General features: G+C 30.9%; 1 protein-coding gene across 1 annotated transcript in view; it reads left to right on the top strand.

The window, feature by feature from the left end:
• Positions 1-19,558, top strand: part of Sh (Potassium voltage-gated channel protein Shaker) — a gene marked incomplete at its 5' end in the record, with an annotated part of 54,301 nt that overhangs the window by 20,296 nt on the left and 14,447 nt on the right. The window contains one exon of the mRNA XM_017623259.1: positions 18,421-18,550. Coding sequence (XP_017478748.1) covers positions 18,421-18,550 — 130 coding nt within the window. The remainder of the gene's footprint in view (positions 1-18,420; positions 18,551-19,558) is intronic.

Here is a 19,558-nt window from a genome sequence, read left to right as displayed (position 1 = left end):
ACTTCAAACAGTCAGTTCGAATGGGCAGCTTCTTCTTCTTCTTTGGCTCTATAACCTCCTAAGCGATTTTGGCCAAGTCCTTCTCCACTTTGTCTTTCCATCTAAGCGGGGGCCTCCCTCTTCCCCGGCTACCTCCATTATTGAAGCAGAGATTCTTGCATTAGCTCCCGTCTGGCTTTTACTCATACGCCCAGGTGGAGTCAGGCTTAATCCATTTGAAAATTTGGAAAGAAAATAGCCCAACTCAGAGATGGCGGTGTTGATAGCCTAATCAACCAATAGTAACATTTTTATGGATACTTTTTACAAATAATAAAAAATTAAGAAAAAAAAACAGCAAATGTTATGGATTTTTCTTGCTCAAAATATTAAAAATCAGAAAATTATAATCAGAAAGAAAATCAAATTCTACAATAGGAATGGCATCTTCAAAGGCATTGGCACGAGAATTATTTCACAGGGTCTGTCTGGTTTCAAAATAATAATTTTTAACTAAAGACTCTTAGGCTGAGATTCCGTTTGTTTAAGCATTAAGACTTAAGCTTTACAAAAAAAAATTAAAAATTCTTAGGCGAACAGTAATTTGGTTGATCAGCCTAACCCGTGGTATTACCATGAATTTTCATACTTTTTCGCCTTAATTAACTTGTATCTGCTGCGCTTATACGCATTTATAAAACCTAATAAATTTCAAAGTAATTGTGTTAATTCTTTTTTGATTCAATTGCCACTTTGGGAGGCGATTTTTTAATAAAAACTGCAGTTACCTGACTACTAATTCATCTTGACTTCAGTAAAATATTTGTGAAAAGGAATGCAAATTAAATTTTAATAAAAATGTCTATAATCAAAGGGGGACTTTGAGCTTTTTACTGATTTCTGTGAACTCTTAAAAAATAGTAAAAACCTATGCAAAAATGCAAACACATGCACTATACCAATAATTTCTTTCGAACCCCATTTTTTACGTTACCCTCCCTCCGCCTAAGTCCACTTTAAGCTTGCAAAATAAAAAATATATAAAAACAATTGGAAAGTATACCAAAAAAAAAAACACTTTAATTTCCATATTTTCTAAAATTACCGCTTCTTCTATAAATATCAAAAATATAGTAAACTTAAAAATATTAAAGATGGCAAAACAAGCGTAAAAAAAGAAAATACTAATTTGTACTGTACCTTTGAGTGTAAAAATTAGCAAAAATTAAAAGACAAAAAAAAACAAAAATTACAAAGAAATTCAAAATTAACAACAAAAATGCTAGTGCTTGGGAAAGTACTTTCCAAAGTACTTCACAAAGTACTTTTAAAAGTGCTTCCCAAATCTTTACCCGCTAACGCAGACTAAGGCAGGCGTCTAAAAATAATGAAGCAAAAAAATGATGATTACTCGTAATTTTGGTGCTTGTAAAATAACAACAATCATGTGTAGTTGTTATTTTTTTCTTAAAACATATTTGCAAATACATATAAATAAACTTAATTTTATATGTCAATGTATAGTGTAAAATTGTATGTAGGTGTAGGTGTTAGGTATTTACTATTAAGCAAGCATAGTTTTAGGCGGATAAATATTATTTCAAAATATTATTAGATAGCGGTAAAATGTTATTATTAATGAAAAGTAAAACATACTTTTACGTACATACATAAATACATATGTAGTAGTGAACTAGGCACTCACTCATCTATGTCTATGCTGATTGAATGAAAAAAAAACACTGTGATCACCAAAAAAAAACGAACAGTGTATGTTTTTGAATGAAAAAACGTTCAACAGCGCTAAAACCTCACAGCTAAGCGCTCACATATAATATACACTTACGAATATACATTCATATTTATATAGTAGGGTGCTCCTTAATATACCTACTACTATATTTCGTATATCTGGCACCCCTCTATTTGTTCTACGTACAAAATAAAGACATTCTTGAGAATTTCAAAGGCTTCAACAAATTTTTTTGGGGTCGCTACTAAGGTTTGAAAAAATTTTCTTTTCTTTTTATAATCGCAAAAATCCGACAAAATTGTGAGTTTGACCAGATTTAACTCCTCAGCTTGTTTAAACTTATTCATATTTATAAATTCATAAACTCGCTGGGCAAGGTCAAAATTTTGCCGAATTTTTTTATTTTTTTTTCTTAATTTTTCAAACCCTCTAAAAAATTTCTCTTTTAATTTTGAAATTTTCGTATAGTTATGCATGCCTTTATTTTGAACGTGGTACAAATGTTGATATTTTAAGGACCACCCTACTATATAATATAGTAAACCATTCGCGCTCTTCTATACTTTTTTTAACTATTACATATCTGCGTCCATTGAGGCCTATATATATGCATAAATAGTATGTACGTTCATACATAAGTATAACTGTAGTACGACCGCATCGCCTCGGTTGTGATCCCTTAAAGTTTGTATGCTATTCCAGCATTTCGATTCCTGAGAAGTAAATATATGGAAATTTACTCGAATTTTAGTCTATTGCTCCTGATATACTTTGACAGAGTAAAATGAATTTTTTTCGCCAGCAGTCCGTTTGCAATTTTAAGGTTAAATTTAAAATTGCGATTGTTGTCCCTAAATTGATGCAGCAACAACAGCAGCAGCGTGTTTGTGTGTATTGTGTCTATGTCAAATAGTAAAGCTATTTTGTTCTCAACACTTCTTATACACTCTGTTTAACATTTTTTAATATTCTTCGATACTTGTTTAATTGATTTTGTTTCAAAATTGAATTCTAATTAGATATACGATTGCTTAACAGTAATACATTTTTTTTTTACTCTAGTCTTAACTGGATCAAAATTCACTTTCCCTAATAGGCGCTCAAACTTTAGTGAACGCAGATTACCCTATATATTTCTATATATTCCTCTACTTGTATGTGTTTACGCATACATACATGCGTACATGTTGACACATAACTATATTTTAGTTTTGTATTCAATTATTTTTGGACTGTGCTTAAAATTTATCAAATAGTGTTATAAGTTCTAATAAATGTACATGTTAATGTTTAATAAAAGTTATAGTTCCTCGAGCTGCTTAACAGCCGATTAATTCAAAGCTTGAAACAAATTTTCCTATCGCTATTTTTTCTCAAACTCTTTTTCGGTTCTGCCGTGCAGTAGCACAATTCTCTATCCAACAAAAAATCATCTAAAAGTCCGAAAATAAACAAATCTACATATATGAAAGTTACTACATAAAAGTTAAAAGTTACCTTTTGCTCTTCTCATTAATTCAATTGAAGAAATAAACTGTAATTATTTATTAGTGATTTGGCGAATCGATTGAATAAAGGGTTTAAGCCAAATATGTATTAGGTATATATAAATTTTTAAGTAAACATAAGTCTCAATAGTTACTTAATTTTATGGCCAGGGAACGGATTTTAAGGGCCTAAAAACCTATACATAAAGCAAAACAAACTAGCGAATTAGGCAGGGAAAGGCACTAAAACCCGAAAATAGGCAGAAAGATACATTATTTTAGAAAAGTTTATTCAACAAAAAAATCGCAAAATATATATGAACTTGTCTTATACATATCCAGTACTAAAACACTCGGTGGATTTGCAAAATTTAGCTCGTTTTTTTGTTGTATGGCCTACTAAAGTTGTCATGCCTCCGCCTAAATAGTTTTCAAAAAAGTGAAAAAAATGGTTAACATAAATGTCTGAGCGAATATTATATATGTCTGAGTAGAATATTTTAACCCATTAGCTCCCGCCTGAAAAGGTTGTTTTGACCCTTACTGCAAGAAATTCTGCAAAAATCTAATTTGGAAGTTCGTTCGAGGATTTATATATTCTAGAAAATTATTCTTCGGAAAATTTTACTAGAGGTCGTCTCAGGCCAAAGCTTCATGCCATCCAACTTAATAAAATATAGCATTTCAAATTTTTCTTGTGAAAATTTGTTTTTGTTTTGAGGGCCCCTACAGTTGTTTTGAACTAGTTTTTATTGTTCATTTTTTAACTGGAATAAGTGAATCGATTTTCTTCAAAATTGCTATTTTTTCTGTAACTACTTTCCACTAAGAAATTTAATATAAACAAATCAAAATTAAAAAATCGGGCTTAACTCGTATCTTGCTACTTTTATAAGCTTTCATTAAAAAAAATTTATCAAATTGTTTAAAAAATTAAGGCTCTAGCTATTTTCGATTATGTGCTTCTATTTTTAACCGACTTCACAAAAACGAAAGGGTTATCAATTCGGCGGAATATTTTTTTTAGTTTTTTATGTATGTTAACATAACATAACTTTGGACCACGTTAAACGATTTCTAGGATCATGGATTTCTAGAATTGGATCATGAAGAAAATAACGATAGTCTTAAATTTGTATATGAGAATTGAAGTCGTTTGTGTTTTTTGCTTGTTAATATTAAAATTTTGTGAAAATTTTTAAATAGGCTATAAAAACCAAGGAGTCAAAAATCGTATTTTTGTAAAACTGCTAATTTTATTACAGATTCCTTTAAAATACCCATTCAGTAAAAATTTTTGTTCGAGTTCGAGAGTTTCAGCACTAAAGTTAACCAAATCCAGATTTTGTTGTGGATTTCGGCAGAATATTCCTTCGTTAACAACATTTGTTCTGCAACTTTTTTTTTTACGAAAAAATCTTCAAAAATGGGCACCCCAATTTAGCAGCAAAGATGAAAAATCTTTATTTTATTGCGAATTCTCACCGAATATCTATTCGCTAACAATGTTTGCCCCGCGACTTTGTTTTTGTAAGAGAAAAAAGTCTGTTTGTAAAATTATTACAAGTGTCCGACTTTGAGCTTCGAATTGTAGCTTTCGCACATTTTTTAGCAGTCCTAGAAATTCTTTATAAGTTTTAAGGACCTTTAGGTTTTTTTAAAGTTCATTTCCTAACTAATTCGTTACGCATTAAATTATTAAAACAAGGGCATTTTTAAAGGCTGGCAATCTGCTCCGAAAATGCCCAGAACCGCAGTTTTTTCAAGCATTTAAAGCCTGGTTTTAGCATGTTTTCAAAACCAACAACAAATCTAAAATCAGTCGTGTTTCGGAGGTCGGCAAACAGTTTAAAAATTCTCTATTTATGAATTGTGTTTATATCTTAAAGATATACACATGTATTAGATTTACAAAGGTTTTCATTGAAAAATTTCCTATAAATATTTGACGTAATATGCCAAAGACATCTGTTTTCGAGAAATTATCTCGAAGCGATTCCGTATAAATCTTAATAACTCGTTATAGAACATGGCGTAAAATACGTAAATATGTCTCTAGTATACGGAAAAATTCGCTCTTCCAAATGAGCTTAGCTTTGAATATATACGGAAATTTTGAAAAAAAACAAACTAAAAACGTTCTACCTTGCCAGCTATAATCACTTAATCAAATGCAAAAAGCAACATCATATTTGAAATCAAGGAAAGCTAAATCGTATTAATTTCTAAACGACACTGCTTTATCGCTTAGCAGAAAATAGGTATTTTCCATAAAATCCGTTCCCTTATTATGACCCTTAATCGGCTAGTTCATATGTTCATATTAATTTAGTATTTTATTTCTCTTATATTTATATATTTATTTCATATCACAACATTTTCATCGCATAGTCGGTACCCGTAAATAGTAAGTCAATTTATATAGCACACATGTATCCTTTTCAAAAAGAATAGATTCAGCTTATTTATTAAACAAAAGTGTATACATTTATTGGTGATCCAACAAAATCAAAAAATTTATAAAAAAAAGTAATATATAGCTAACGTTTTTAGTTAGTTAATATTCAACCTTAGAACCTTAAGCAAGCGCAGCATCAGGCCATAGACCTTTTTCTGCTTCGTATGCCAGAGACAACTTCACATAAACTCCGTTTCGATTAGCTGCAACTTCTACAACGGATGGGGCCACCTAAGAACTTTTTTCCTAAGACCCTCTCTTCCGGAGTATCTCATGAAAAGAGTTACGTATTACCTTAATTCCCGTCAGTGGGCAGTAATATGAGCTTCTTCTCAGCTCCTTAACAGTTCTGCAGAGTATTCTTTAGATGTACCCCGGGAAGGCTCAGGACCATGCAAGCACATTTGGGCTCAACGTTTTGCGAGAAAGTCAGCACTGCCTTTGCCTTTAAACCCCTCATGTCCAAGAACCCACTACAGAGTGAGCGAATAGGTGGTCCAAATGAGTTGTATAACTGTCATCAAGCCTGGATGCCATTGTAAATGAGTCTAAGGCGTTTAATGCTGCCTGACTAACCGACATAGCCATTGTCGAACATAGACTTCGATATCGAAGACTTCCGTCTGGAGCATGGTTAAGTATGCCCCCTTTGGCAGATTTTTCTGGAATCTTCGATCCATCGATATATCATATTTGGAACCCTTTATTAATCGTAGATATTATCCTATCACAACAGCACCTTTCGGGCATCTGGCCCTGGAGGGCTTGTCGAAAGAATCATCCAGGAATAGCTTAAAAAATCCTAGTAACCTCCAAGCAACCGCGAAGGTTCCCTCTTTTTTGGGTAGCCATAGGGCAATCCATCAGGCCTCCTTTTCAATCAGAATAGACCGTGGCGGAATGCTTGAAATGACACGAAAGGCATCCGTTGAACAGTAGTTTGGGTGATATTCCCCAAGTTTTACTATGAAACCTGTAGTCTTGGTGGTAACATTCGAGAGATGTGTGCTCCAATTTTGCCAGTTTTTCAGAGCCACCCCCAGATACTTCGCCTCTTCTCAGTCCGGAGAAAATACACTAGATTGCTAGGCTATCTACATAACCATGTGCGTTAAATCCATTCTTCTACTTCTTATTTGCGCTGTAACTGCCTAAGCGATTTTTGCCGAGTTCAACAAGGCACGCCAGTCGTTTCTCTTCTGTGCCAACTGGCCCCAGTTGCAAATCCCAAGTGAAGCCAAGTCCTTCCCCACTTGGTCTTTCCATCGCAGTGGGGGCCTCCATCTTCCACCGCTACAACCAGCGCGTTCCAAATTGAATACTTTCAGAGCTGGATCGTCGATGTCCATTCGAGCGACATGGCCAAGCCAGCCGGGCCGCTATATTTTAATTCGCTGCACTATGTCCATGTCGTTGTAAAGCTCATACAGCTCATCGTTCCATCGCCTGCGGTACTCGCCATCGCCAACGCGTAAAGGCACTTAAATCTTTCCCAAAATCTTTCTCTCGAATACTCCAAGAGCCGCCTCATCGGATGTTGTCATTGTCCATGCTTCTGCGCCATATACTAGCACGGGCTTGATAAGTGTTTTATTGAGTGTGGTTTTCGTACGTCGAGAGAGGACTTTATTTCTGAGTTACCTTGGATTTCGATGCTGATATTATTATTAATGTTTATGCTGATTCCCATGTTAACAAAATTCTAGAAATTATAAGTGTCAACAATGACGTGAGTGCTATGGCGCGAATGCCCTGACTGTTTATTTGATAACAAGAGATACTTGGTCTTGTCCTCGTTGACTGCCAGAACCAATCTCTTTGCTTCCTTATCCTTCCTTGGAAAAGGCAGAACAGACATCGCGGTTCTTATTGCCTATTATGTCGATGTCATCGGCATACGCCAACATGCTCTTGTAAAAAATTTTTCCTGAGCAGTTCCGTGCTACAGCTCTTATTATCTTCTCCAACTTCAGATTAAAAAAATCACTTGAAAGGGAATCATGCTGTCTGAAACCCCATTCAGTAACGGAGAGGTCCTTCTAAATTCAGTAACGGAGCTGGTGGTTCATCAAGACTCCCCGTTGACGACTGCCGTGGTTAGCAGTTACTTCTCGCTTATTGTCTCTTAGTTCCATTCTTATATAGTTCTGGATTGCCTCGTAGGACATATTGTCAAAATACCCCAAAATGTTCAAGAGCGGCGAAAAGTATCTCAAAAACTTCATTTTAAAGTTATTCATATGTTTAATAAAGTCATTTATGATTTCATAAGGAACAGTGATTTATATCAAGCACGATACACTAGTCAGAACTATACATTTTTTTTGGGTCGACTTATGTACGTTTAATTTGTTTTTAGTCTGTGTCATAAATATGTAGATGTGGGAATGCACATTCATAAAAATCGTCGTTGAAAATCTAGTTTAAGAATAACATAGAAGAATTCAATAAATACCTTCTATAAGTTGCAATCAAATGACTGTCAATTTTGTAAACATTTGCTTTTATTATCATTCCATCTAAGTATCTAGTACATCATAAATCTGAATATTTTTATCGTTTTATTATTTATTATAAATAGTTTATAGGCAGTAATATTAGCAACTAGTATTTTATTTTATTTTTTTATTATTCTCCTACAGAGGTTATACTTACAAATAAAATAGTAAAGTAGTAAAAACATAAAATTACATATATTTTAATCTCTATGGTAATTAGTTAGCTCATGTCAGCTTAGATTTTTTTAGGTATTTTTATCTTGTAGCTGTATGTTATATATATCTTTTCATAATTTAGTTATTACTCAAACTGAACATTACACTCGTTCGTACGTAAGTTATTTAATTACATATAACGCTAAAGCTTTGATCAATCGAACACGCTGAATAAATAATTCAAAGCACAGTGCAAGTTTTTTTTTCATTTTTTCACTGTGCAAACTACATTTTTATTGTACCAGTATGTTTCTATAATTTTTTTTTTTTAATAGTGAAAGACCATTTTTGATCGCCTTGCTCACACTTTGCATACCAAACAAACATGAGAAAAAAAAAACTTTTCACTCTCTTCTCCTAACTCAATTTCACAATAAATATATAATTCTATGCATATGTTTTAGAATTGTTTTCCTTTTTTCACCTCCTTTTTACGGTAGGTACGCACTGCTATGCTCAATTGGCATATTCACAATACACTGTGCCAATTTTGGGGCTTCGTTCACCAATATAAATGCTTAAAATTGCAAATTTCGTCGACTGCTGCTGTGCCAAAAAACTCACAAGAACAACAACAGCAACACCAATTTTTTGCTTTCATTTGTGTAATTGAAAGTTTTGTGGCCTAACCTAACCATATTTTGATTGTGTTGTTGCGTTCAAGTTTTTGCTATAAACTTTACGTCTGTCATACTTACTTTACTAATTACATACTTGAACATTGTGCTAAAAAAAAAGTTCGTTTGCCACTTGTAGTAAATGTAGTCACATCGTTATGTCTCATATCGCTAATCTCTTTATCGTCTCGTCGTTTCGTCAACGTTGTACAATAGCATATAGTAAATACTCGTACATACAAACATGCATATAAATACATACCAACTATTCGTACAAATATTGTCGTCTTAATCATCGTTGTAATTAACCGTCGTAATTGTTTAGTTGCTAACAGAACTGTAGTTGCCTCCAACATAGAGAAAAAAACCAAAACTATGCGAAGAATATTTATAAAAAAAGGAGTGGCAAGTAGAAATTAGTGCAATTGGTTTTTTCTTTTATAATTTGATACTAATAGAACTGTAACTATTTTTATTTATTTATTTAGAAAAGTCAAGTTTTATAAAAAATATATAGTTTTTTGGCATTTAATTATCCAAATAATACTTTTAATAACAATTTCAGACACCATATTTACTTTGTTAATTAAGTTCTTTCATTGAATTTTTTTTCTTAATTTTTAATAAAAGGAAAATGTATAAAAATTTTAAAAAACTTATGGTTCAAGTTGAAATTTTTTTTTATATCTTTTTATAAAAAGAAATTTAATTTCTTAAAAAAAAACAATTTATTTCTTAATCTAATGCTTTCTTCAAAATGATATTTTCTTAATTTTTAAATAAATTAAATTGCATACAAATTAGAAATGAAATGCACTTTTGTAATTTAATTTTTTTGTTTAAATACAATTTTTGATTAAAACAAGACTTTTTAATTGAAGTTGAAAATTGAAGAATAATTAAAAAAAGCTATTTTTTAATAAACTATTTTCTTAAAACATAATAAGTTTTTTTTTTATTTTTAATTATTTTGAATCTAAAGTCTTTCATTTATCATTAACGAAATTTTAATTGAAGCTATAAAATTTATAAAAATTAATCTTTTTTTTATTTTTTCATTAAAATAGTATCTAAATTTTTTTCATTTTTAAATGACTTATAAAATTTATATAAAATTCTTTCATACTTCATTGTAAAACTGGAAATTTTAATTGAAATTGAAAAAAATAACCAAACTTTTTCATTAAAAAAATAAATTTATTTTTTATATTCAAACTGATGAAAACTTATATAAATATCAAATGAAACTCTTTCATATGTCATTGTAAACGAAGAAATTTTAATCAAACTTGGAATATTTAAAAAAAAAATCTTTTTTATTAAACAAATAGTTTTAATAAAATAAATATTCTTTTTTTAGTATTCAATGAAATGAAAACACATAGATATATGAAAATTTTTGCAATTTTTTGATTGCATAACTTCATCGCAATTTTTAAAGAAATTTTAATAAGAGATGGAGAAATTTAAATAAAAAGCAAAAGTGTTAATTTTTTTTTATTAGATATTAAAAAGGAAGGTTTTTGTTTTTTAATTTCATTAAACTTTATACTTTTTCAAAATTTATAAAAATTTAAAATTAAATTTCTTCACGTACATACATACTATTTACCACTTCTTTCATTAGTTATGCACTATATTGATACTACTACTTATTTAACTAACTTAATTAGCTTAGCGTAGCGTTTTTATATACTATCTGCCAATTTCACTGTTAAACATTTTCGGTACAAAACATAGGACCAACTTTGTGACGTGCTCTACATATTTACATATTAAATAATGCTGACAGTAGGCCATAAATAATACTGCGTGCCAAAGATTTTAAAAGTTGTCTGTACAATTTGCATACGGCTGGCAAAAAAAAGCTTTTACTGGCCAACTCTGCTTTAAAGCTCAGTTAGTCTAGTCTTAACGTCAACATAAGCCTGAAGCAGAAATATTTTATTTTTGTATTTCCTTTTTCAGCTGTTTGACAGTTTTCCGCCCAAAATGCCACATCAAAAAAATTCATGCGAAAAAATATGTTTGCGTTCATTTATTTTTAAGAAATACAAAAACGAAAAACTGGCAAGCCTGATTCTCTCACCGCTCGCAATTTTCGTAAGACCGTAACTTAAGAATCTAAAATCTATAGGTTTTTAAGTTACTTACGGTGACTTAAGTTTTCGCTAACCGCCAACACAGTTACTCATATAACAGGTTGGCCAAAATATTAAGTTAAGTTAAGTTACGAAAATTGAGTTTAGACTAACTGAGCTCTTAAGCAGCATTAAATACATCCTTTTTTATTTTTCTAAACCATGAAAGCAACGATTTTTTAACAAACGGACGTACTTTTTCACTCATCACAACTCATATTTCAAAATTTTTATGTCATTTAAATACATAAATAAATAAATATTTTGTGAGTTTATGCTTGTGCTGTAGAGTTAGCTAATGTGATTCTTCGTGATGCTAAATACATACATACATATATGTAAAATATGTATATATGTGTATTAAGAATGTAACAACAAATATTTATATAATTGAAAATTATACCTGCGTACATACATATTTCAACCGTAGAAATACATACAAGTTAGCTGTATTAGTAGATATTAGGGTGCGTTCACACAAAAGGCCAAGTGGCGCCGATCGAAGCAAGGAAGAGCGGACCGGAGCGGAGCTTCTGGTGTTCACACGGAGCGAAGCGGAGCGGAGCTTTTTGCTTGGAATCGGCGGTTAAAATGGTTATTCAATCTATTTCGATTTTTTATTTAATTATTTAAATTTTTTGTTCGCATCAGAGTCATGAAGCTGAAAAATCAACAAGAAAACTGAAAATCAAGGAATTCTTTGCTTTCAGCTACAAGACGCTTCTGGAAAATCTTGTTGCATGAACACTTTCATATAGTATGTAGCTACATTAATTTGAAAGCTCAGAACGGCTCGGTTCAGCTCGGCTCCGCTTCCGGTGTGTACTTACCCTTAGAAAAGAAAAACAAAAAAACAAAAACATAGTCAAAGCTAACATTTTCATCATACCTAGAAAATTTCAAATTGCTTCAGTGTGTTTGTGTATAAATTCATAAATATATGTACATATGTATGTATAAGAAATTATAAACCCTAAACGCAAATGTACATAAAATATAGCTACCAATATATATATAAAAGTATTGCCAACTAATCGTTCTGTTTGTAGCCAAATAATATCTAAATAGAAAACATTTTTAAGCCATTCAAAGTTTTTTTTTACAGCGAGAAATACCACAAGCGCTATTTTTGAAAAAGGTTCAGTATAAATCATCGTAATTGTTTGTATGAAAAACTTGCTATGATTACTATTAGTGAAAAAAAAACTAAATAATATGAGATTAACTTTTATATTTACAGCATTTTAGTTCAAGTTTTTCTATAAGTTGCACCTTTGGTTAACCTGAAATTAAGAAAGTTATGCTCATATACCAAACAAAAATTTTATATTTAAATTTAAACTTAAAATTTTTTTATATCCCACATTTTTTTTTGTATCCAAAACCGCTCTTCGTTCTTTGTTAATAAGCGCACAAAGTTTAGAAAATTTAACATATTTTTCTTTGTAGCATAGTTAGTCATTAAAAAATAATATACTAGTTTTTATACAATACCTAATCGATTTTCATTTACTTACTCTTAGAGAAATTTTCTATTTAAATTGTGAAACTTTATGAATTATCTACAATTTTCGTTTTTGTTTTACGTAGTTACGTAGCTCAGCTAATAATCGTAAAAATTATTATAACTGTTAATAATATCGAATTTCTGTTTAGTGTTTAATAACGTGAGAAGTTAATGCTCAAAGTTTCAGTTTAGCTGCGCGCCAGTGTGCGTCGCCGTTCAACGAAGAAATACAGGATACACCAAATGAATTTTTTTCAGTTTACCGTTAAAATTCCTGTACTAACAGAAACTATTTTTTTTTGTTAGTTCATGTTTATGTGCTTTTTGCGCTAAACAATAATTTGTTCCCATATAAAAATTACCTATGTGTGTTTCTCAAACGATGTAAACAAATTCCAAGCAGAATTTAAATGCAAATGTTTTTATTTTCTTTTTTTTCAAATCAAATGTTATTTTGTTATAGAAAATAAAAATATTACACATCTACATTTCATGTATTTAAAATTTTTACCAATTAAATTTACAATCAAACTAATCATTTTAACATTTTCCTCCAACCATGTACCGCTTACCCCTGCCATAAATTCTCTACACGTTGTTGCATTCATTCAAATTATGTATTTACAATCGACTATTGTTATACATTCATAAATATTGCTTGATGTATGACGATATACATATGCACATATGTACCTTGGGCCGAAACGTATGTAGGTGTGGTCCTATTCTCATCAGCGGTTTACTTTGCGGAAGCTGGCGCCGAAATGTCCTTCTTCAAGTCCATTCCAGACGCATTTTGGTGGGCAGTGGTTACCATGACCACGGTGGGATATGGTGATATGAGGTATACATGAAAGCGAATAAGTAAATTTATTTAAACCAAAAAGGATTAACCTATTATATGTATCTAATAGCAGGGGCGGAAGTTAGTCATTATGCGTATTAAATGAAAGAAAAAATGTGTACATAAGTTTTTAGTTTCAATACTTTTTGGTTGATGAACATATATAAATAAATGGGATTAATTATAATTATAAAGTTTTATATTAATTTTAACCGACCCAATCTTTCTGCAAACCCACAGTGGTCTCCCATATCGTATTTAATTCAAGCTAAAACATATAATGCAGCCCAAGCGACCTATGGCTTACTTTAAATCGATTTTTTTTTAGATTTTTTCATTTGTATACGCGCGCAAAGATCAAATTATATCTTCGAAAACTGCATAAAATTCTCTAAAACATTCGCCTAATTTCAAGACCTTATAGACCGGTACTCACACTTTTTTTTCTAATAATCTTGATATTTATAACTATTACTCATCCCTCTCTAAGTCCAACCGGTTTTTTTTTTTATTAACTGTCACCATGAATTTTTTCTACCTGCCTGCATATAGGCGAAACACTGTGCGGCGTAAGTATCTTCCGCACTTGAATAGAAAAGTATTTTGCATGTGTTGCTCGAAGAATTTTTGTCAAGCATTTACCTTTTTCGACTTAAAAAAATAAATTTCCTCAGGGACTCTAGAACTGTTGAAAAGCTACTAAGAACAGTTTTAATTTTTATTTTATTTTTTTCAAATGTTAAGCCTTTTCTATTTTTGATAAAATGTTTTTTTTTTCGGCGTAATTTTGCACAACACTTTTCCACATATTAGGAACTTAAGAGCTACTCAGAACATTTTTCATTTTTATTTTATTTTTCAAAAGCATTTGGGGACTTTTTTGAACCTTTTTTTTTGCGTAATTTTGAATAACTTTTTTTTCTTATAAGGAGTTTTAGAACTATTGAAAAGCTACGCATATTAGTTTTTTGCCTTTTTGCGACATTTTGTATGTTGCGCGAATCTGGCATACACAATTTTTCCAAAAATTTGTTATTGTTAGTATAAGCTTTTTTCCATTTCAAGAACTCTAGAACTAGTAAAAACCCACTTTTTTGTTTTTTTTTTGCGGCATTCTGTATTATCCCCTAACTCTGATACCTTTCGTTTTAAAATATAAATTATTTGTGCAGCAAATCGATATCTCCAGACTCAAACTAGACGTTTTTACTTCACTTTGATTCAAAGTTATTGTTTAATTATACAGATAATTAGTCCACCGATGCCCGCTGAATTGAACAGATGCGTGAAATTAGAGAAATTCGGAGTAGTTAAATAATAAATGCTGCTGATACCTACTTTTTTCTCACTTTGTTATGCAAATAATTACAACTTAGGATTTATTAAATGAAATATGAGTCAAAAGTTATTTTATACAAAACTGAAAAAATACATAAAATTTTATTAATGAATACCAATCATAATAAATAGAATATCTATGTATATATTACAAATAAAATCGTGGTCTCACTTTTTGTATTAAACAATTTTTCATTGAATTTTTTCGCAAAATGATAACCGCCCCTGATAATTATAATTATTGTAAACATGCTATATTTGAATATTTTCGAACTTGTACAGCTGTTTGCATTCATATTTATGTTGATTTCATGAAAAGGATATAAACTTTCACTACAACTCTCACTTTATTTCAATCTATTTCTCGAACTATTACTTCAACTTGTGTAATAACAGCTCCATTTCTCCTTTTTTTTTAAGTTATAAATATTTAAGTATTTGGATTTTTATAATTTTGCAATAACTTCACAGAATATAAATAAGCAAATAATTCCCGTGCCTCTGTGTCACCATGTAATTTTGGTGCATTTGTGTCACGCTGTGGCTATCTTCGTTGTCGTTCCGTTGTTTGGCAGTTACTCATTAAAATTGTGAATTTATCGGTTTGTTTTTTGTTGTGCGTGAATTGTAGAATATTTATTCTGTTATTTCATTTATAAATATTTAATTTATGTGTTAAAAAGTGAAATTTTAATATACGCATATTGTAAAAAAAATGTGCGTGTGTGTAGGTGTTGTGCTACCAAGTTAATTGTGCCATTAAATTGTGTTCTTACAAAACTATTTTCCTTATGAGTATTTAATTTTTTTTACTACCTACACTTTAACAGTTCGCTTTTGTTTCAGTATACATTTTTTTTTAGTTTAAAAATGTTTCAGCGAAATGAAAAACTGAGTTGTTTTTAATTATTTTAATAATTTTATTTGCATGAATACATTTAAAGCCCAAGCACAACTTACATAATTACGTTTTTATTTATTTATTTTTATTTTATTATATTTTTTGTCGGCAAAATTAACTCTGCTTTGCATCGTATCACCATATTTCATAGTGAAAAAAATGCGAAATTCCCTAAAGTTTCTGCGAATTTATTATACATTGTAAAGTTCAAATACAATGGTATTCACAAAAATGCTAACAGATCTTGTTCTTTCTTTGGTGCTTCAGCTGTTGAGATCCATTTATAGAATTGGTTTTCTTACTAGGTCGACTTATTTCGGCCTTTAGCTGTGTTCGACACGAGCCCCCGTGATGTTAACATATTGGATCGTAGGTGCCTTATAGCAAAGATAGAGGCCATTGTTAATCCGGATAAAAGGCGCCGTGGATTCGATCACGCAACTAGAAAAATTACTATTTCCTTTTTTAGTTTTTCCAATTAGTGCTTTTATTAGTATTGTTTTAATGCAATTATAGTTGTGGACTTATTACGTGCCATTAATGATGAATTTACCACTGATCCGCATTAATTTTAACAATTAACTGTAGGACTTCATTTATATCCCCGGTGCCAATCAACGCCGCACAATGGGACTACGCGAACAAAACTAATAAAAACCGATTAGCGAATTCCGAAAAAGCAATTATGCGGATTCAAAAAGTACTTCCAAAAATGAACAGTCCGCTGTTGAAACATTCTTAACTTCTAAACAACAGGAGTTACAATATATTTTAAGTATATATTAAATAATGCCATATACTTATGCTTTCAATTGCAAGAAAAAAGTATCCGAAAATTGTATTCTAGCGAATTTCAGCGGTTTTTGAAAAGCATTTTGAGTCAAAATGTAATGTAAATTTCATCGAATTTGTAGGACGGTTACTACTTTTGGCCGTAGCATATATGGGAACGTCCCACTGTGCTCAGCCGTCTCTATGCTTCTGCTCCTTACCTTTTCCATGCAAAAATTGACAAACGTTCAAACTTAAAATCAGCTGTTTTTTGTGTTTGCATATTTCAAGGGGAAAATTGGTTAGATTCTCTAAAATATCTGGTTAAATTAAGGGTATTCAATAAACTAGACCCAAATTCTTGTAACCAGCTCCATAGCTGTAGGCGTTTCGCTCCCTCTTGGAGAAATATTAAATTTTTCTTCCATCTACTATTTGAAAACTAGATTAATGCAACTATGGTTTTTTTACCAATAGTTATATTTATGAGTTAATTTTTAATCCACTGATTCCGAATATTTTTATTTATTTGTTTTTTTTTTTACTTGATCTACAAGTACAAGTATATATATATAACGACTTTTAACAGCAACCGAAATATTTTTAACGGTATTAGAAGTACCATTGCTTAATAGACCCTCCATTACTTTGTCATTCAGCGCATTAAAATACATGAAGACATTTATATAATATAACTTTTAGGATGGTCCTTAAATTATCCACATTTAAATTTTGTATGGGACAACTTTTTATTTTGGTCTGCGCACAAAATAAAGACATCCGTGAAAATTTTAAACAAATTTTTAAGGGTTGCTTCCGGTTTTAAAATAAATTATTTTTTTTTTTATCGCAAGAATTCAAGAAAAATTTAACTTATTCATAATTCGAAAAATCGCTGGTCAAAATTAAGATTTTTTCGAATTTTCGCAATTTTTTTAATGTACATTCCCAAAATGTTGTTTAAAATTTAGAAATTTTCGTGCGACGATATTGATAATTTAAAGGACCTTCCTAATAACTATCATTTACAAATCATCAACACTCTTTATTTCTTGGCTTTTCTTTCATGTTCTTAGTATCCATTTGAAACTGCCACACGATGCAAATATAATTTTAATTTTGAAATAACGTTCGGAGCTTAAGTGACTTTTAAACTCAAATTTTTCATTAAATTCTGCTTGGGATAACTTTGCATATGTAAGTATGCTTCTTTTAAAACTAAAAAAAAAACATTTTTAACTTATCATTTACTTATAAAATTTAGTTTCATTAGTGAATGCCCAGTCGGCTTACAATATTTTAATTATTTTACGACAGATAACGAATAGTATGTGGGCAAACTTCTTACAACCAACAAATGTTATCTGGATTTTAAGTAGTGGCCATCAATGAACTTAATTTCAGCATTGAAAAAAAAAATAGTTCATTGCGCAGTGCATTTGTTCGGCTAAGTGTGTGCAATGAAATAAACACCGAATGACAAAATTTTACATTAATACGCAACTCCCCAAACAATTGTATACATACATATGTATAAATAAAAAAATGAAACATTACTAACAAATTCCTACACCAAAACCTTCAGCGCCACTAACAGTACCAACATCAATGCAAAAAATATAAATCTAAACTGCCAATACAGAACCACAAACTCGATTAAATAGTTCACTCATCTAAGCCTGCCCTAAAATCCCAGCTAATTCCTTAATATTCAAAAATTGTCATTCCTTTCATTAAATTTATCCTACAATCATCACGGTAAATACAGTCCCTTCCTGCCTTCCACCTCATCCACTTTCCTTCAAATCCTACATACACTAAACTCCTTTCTTCCAATTTTCCAACAACTTCATGCCAATTTCTTTCAAAACAACCAAAGCGAAGAAACCAACAAATTTATTTGATTCTAGGCGTTGTACTCTTCTCATCGGCGGTTTATTTTGCGGAAGCTGGAAGCGAAAATTCCTTCTTCAAGTCCATACCCGATGCATTTTGGTGGGCTGTCGTTACCATGACAACCGTTGGATATGGTGACATGACGTATGCAAAATATACTAATAATAAATATTTTCACTTACTATTTACATAATTTTTTTTTTTAACTTTTCGCATAAGTTCATTTGCTGAGTATATATTTTTTCGGATTCAAAGTTATCAGCTTACCGAAGAAATTAAATAGCACAGCAAAATGTTTCGAAAACTGTCGACTGTTTCGAAGTGTACGACTTACACGCTTGTAACCGAATTTTTAATAAGTATTCAAAATTGTCAATGTAGTACTCGAAAGTTTATTAAATAGCGTTTTTGTAATAGTTATTCAAATACATTTTGCCGCTGCATTTCATTTTTTCGTACGCCAACTCACCCATAAGCTTAGTTAGTAATTCTATTCGTTTTGCAAATTATTGCAAAAGTTTAAAATTCATTTACTATTAAAATTAGCTTAAAACATATTCCGTTAAATTTCCAATTTCAAATCAGTAGATTTTCATTCAAAAAATCATTTGCATCGCAGTTGCATTTTCTCAATTATCAAATTTCGCAAACATACATATATCTACAACTTTCATTAACATGCATCAATCATTTACCAACAACAAACAAATGCACGCATACCAACATTCCAACTGACACTCACCTAATTGCATCAAAAATCTTTATTCTCTTATTCACAAAATACTCTCAAAGCTTCGATGATTTCATTCATGCCTTTGTTTTCATTGCAGTTCACATCCTTGACAAACATCTCCATTTTTTACACATACACATACATACATACGCATTCGAAACATTGATTCTCAAAAACAACAGGCAGGTGTGCACAACAAGACTGCAATTACTTGTTTTCTTATTTATTCTGCATCATCCTTCTCTGCATTACCTTGCGCTCGCTCATTCGCGTCCATCCAGTACTTACACGCCTAATGTTGACTTCACACGTTGATTTAGAGAATGCTGTAATTAAATTTTTTATAAATTACCATACTTTTCGCGCAAATGCATCTACTATATTTCATTAAAAATCTTAGAAAAAAATAATTTTCGAAA

Source organism: Rhagoletis zephyria, unplaced genomic scaffold, assembly GCF_001687245.7.
Source record: "Rhagoletis zephyria isolate East Lansing unplaced genomic scaffold, Rhagoletis_zephyria_1.1 Rzeph_scaffold_03100, whole genome shotgun sequence".
Lineage (NCBI taxonomy): Eukaryota > Metazoa > Arthropoda > Insecta > Diptera > Tephritidae > Rhagoletis > Rhagoletis zephyria.
Note: the sequence above shows the minus strand (reverse complement) of the source record. Positions and strands in the feature narration are given on the sequence as shown.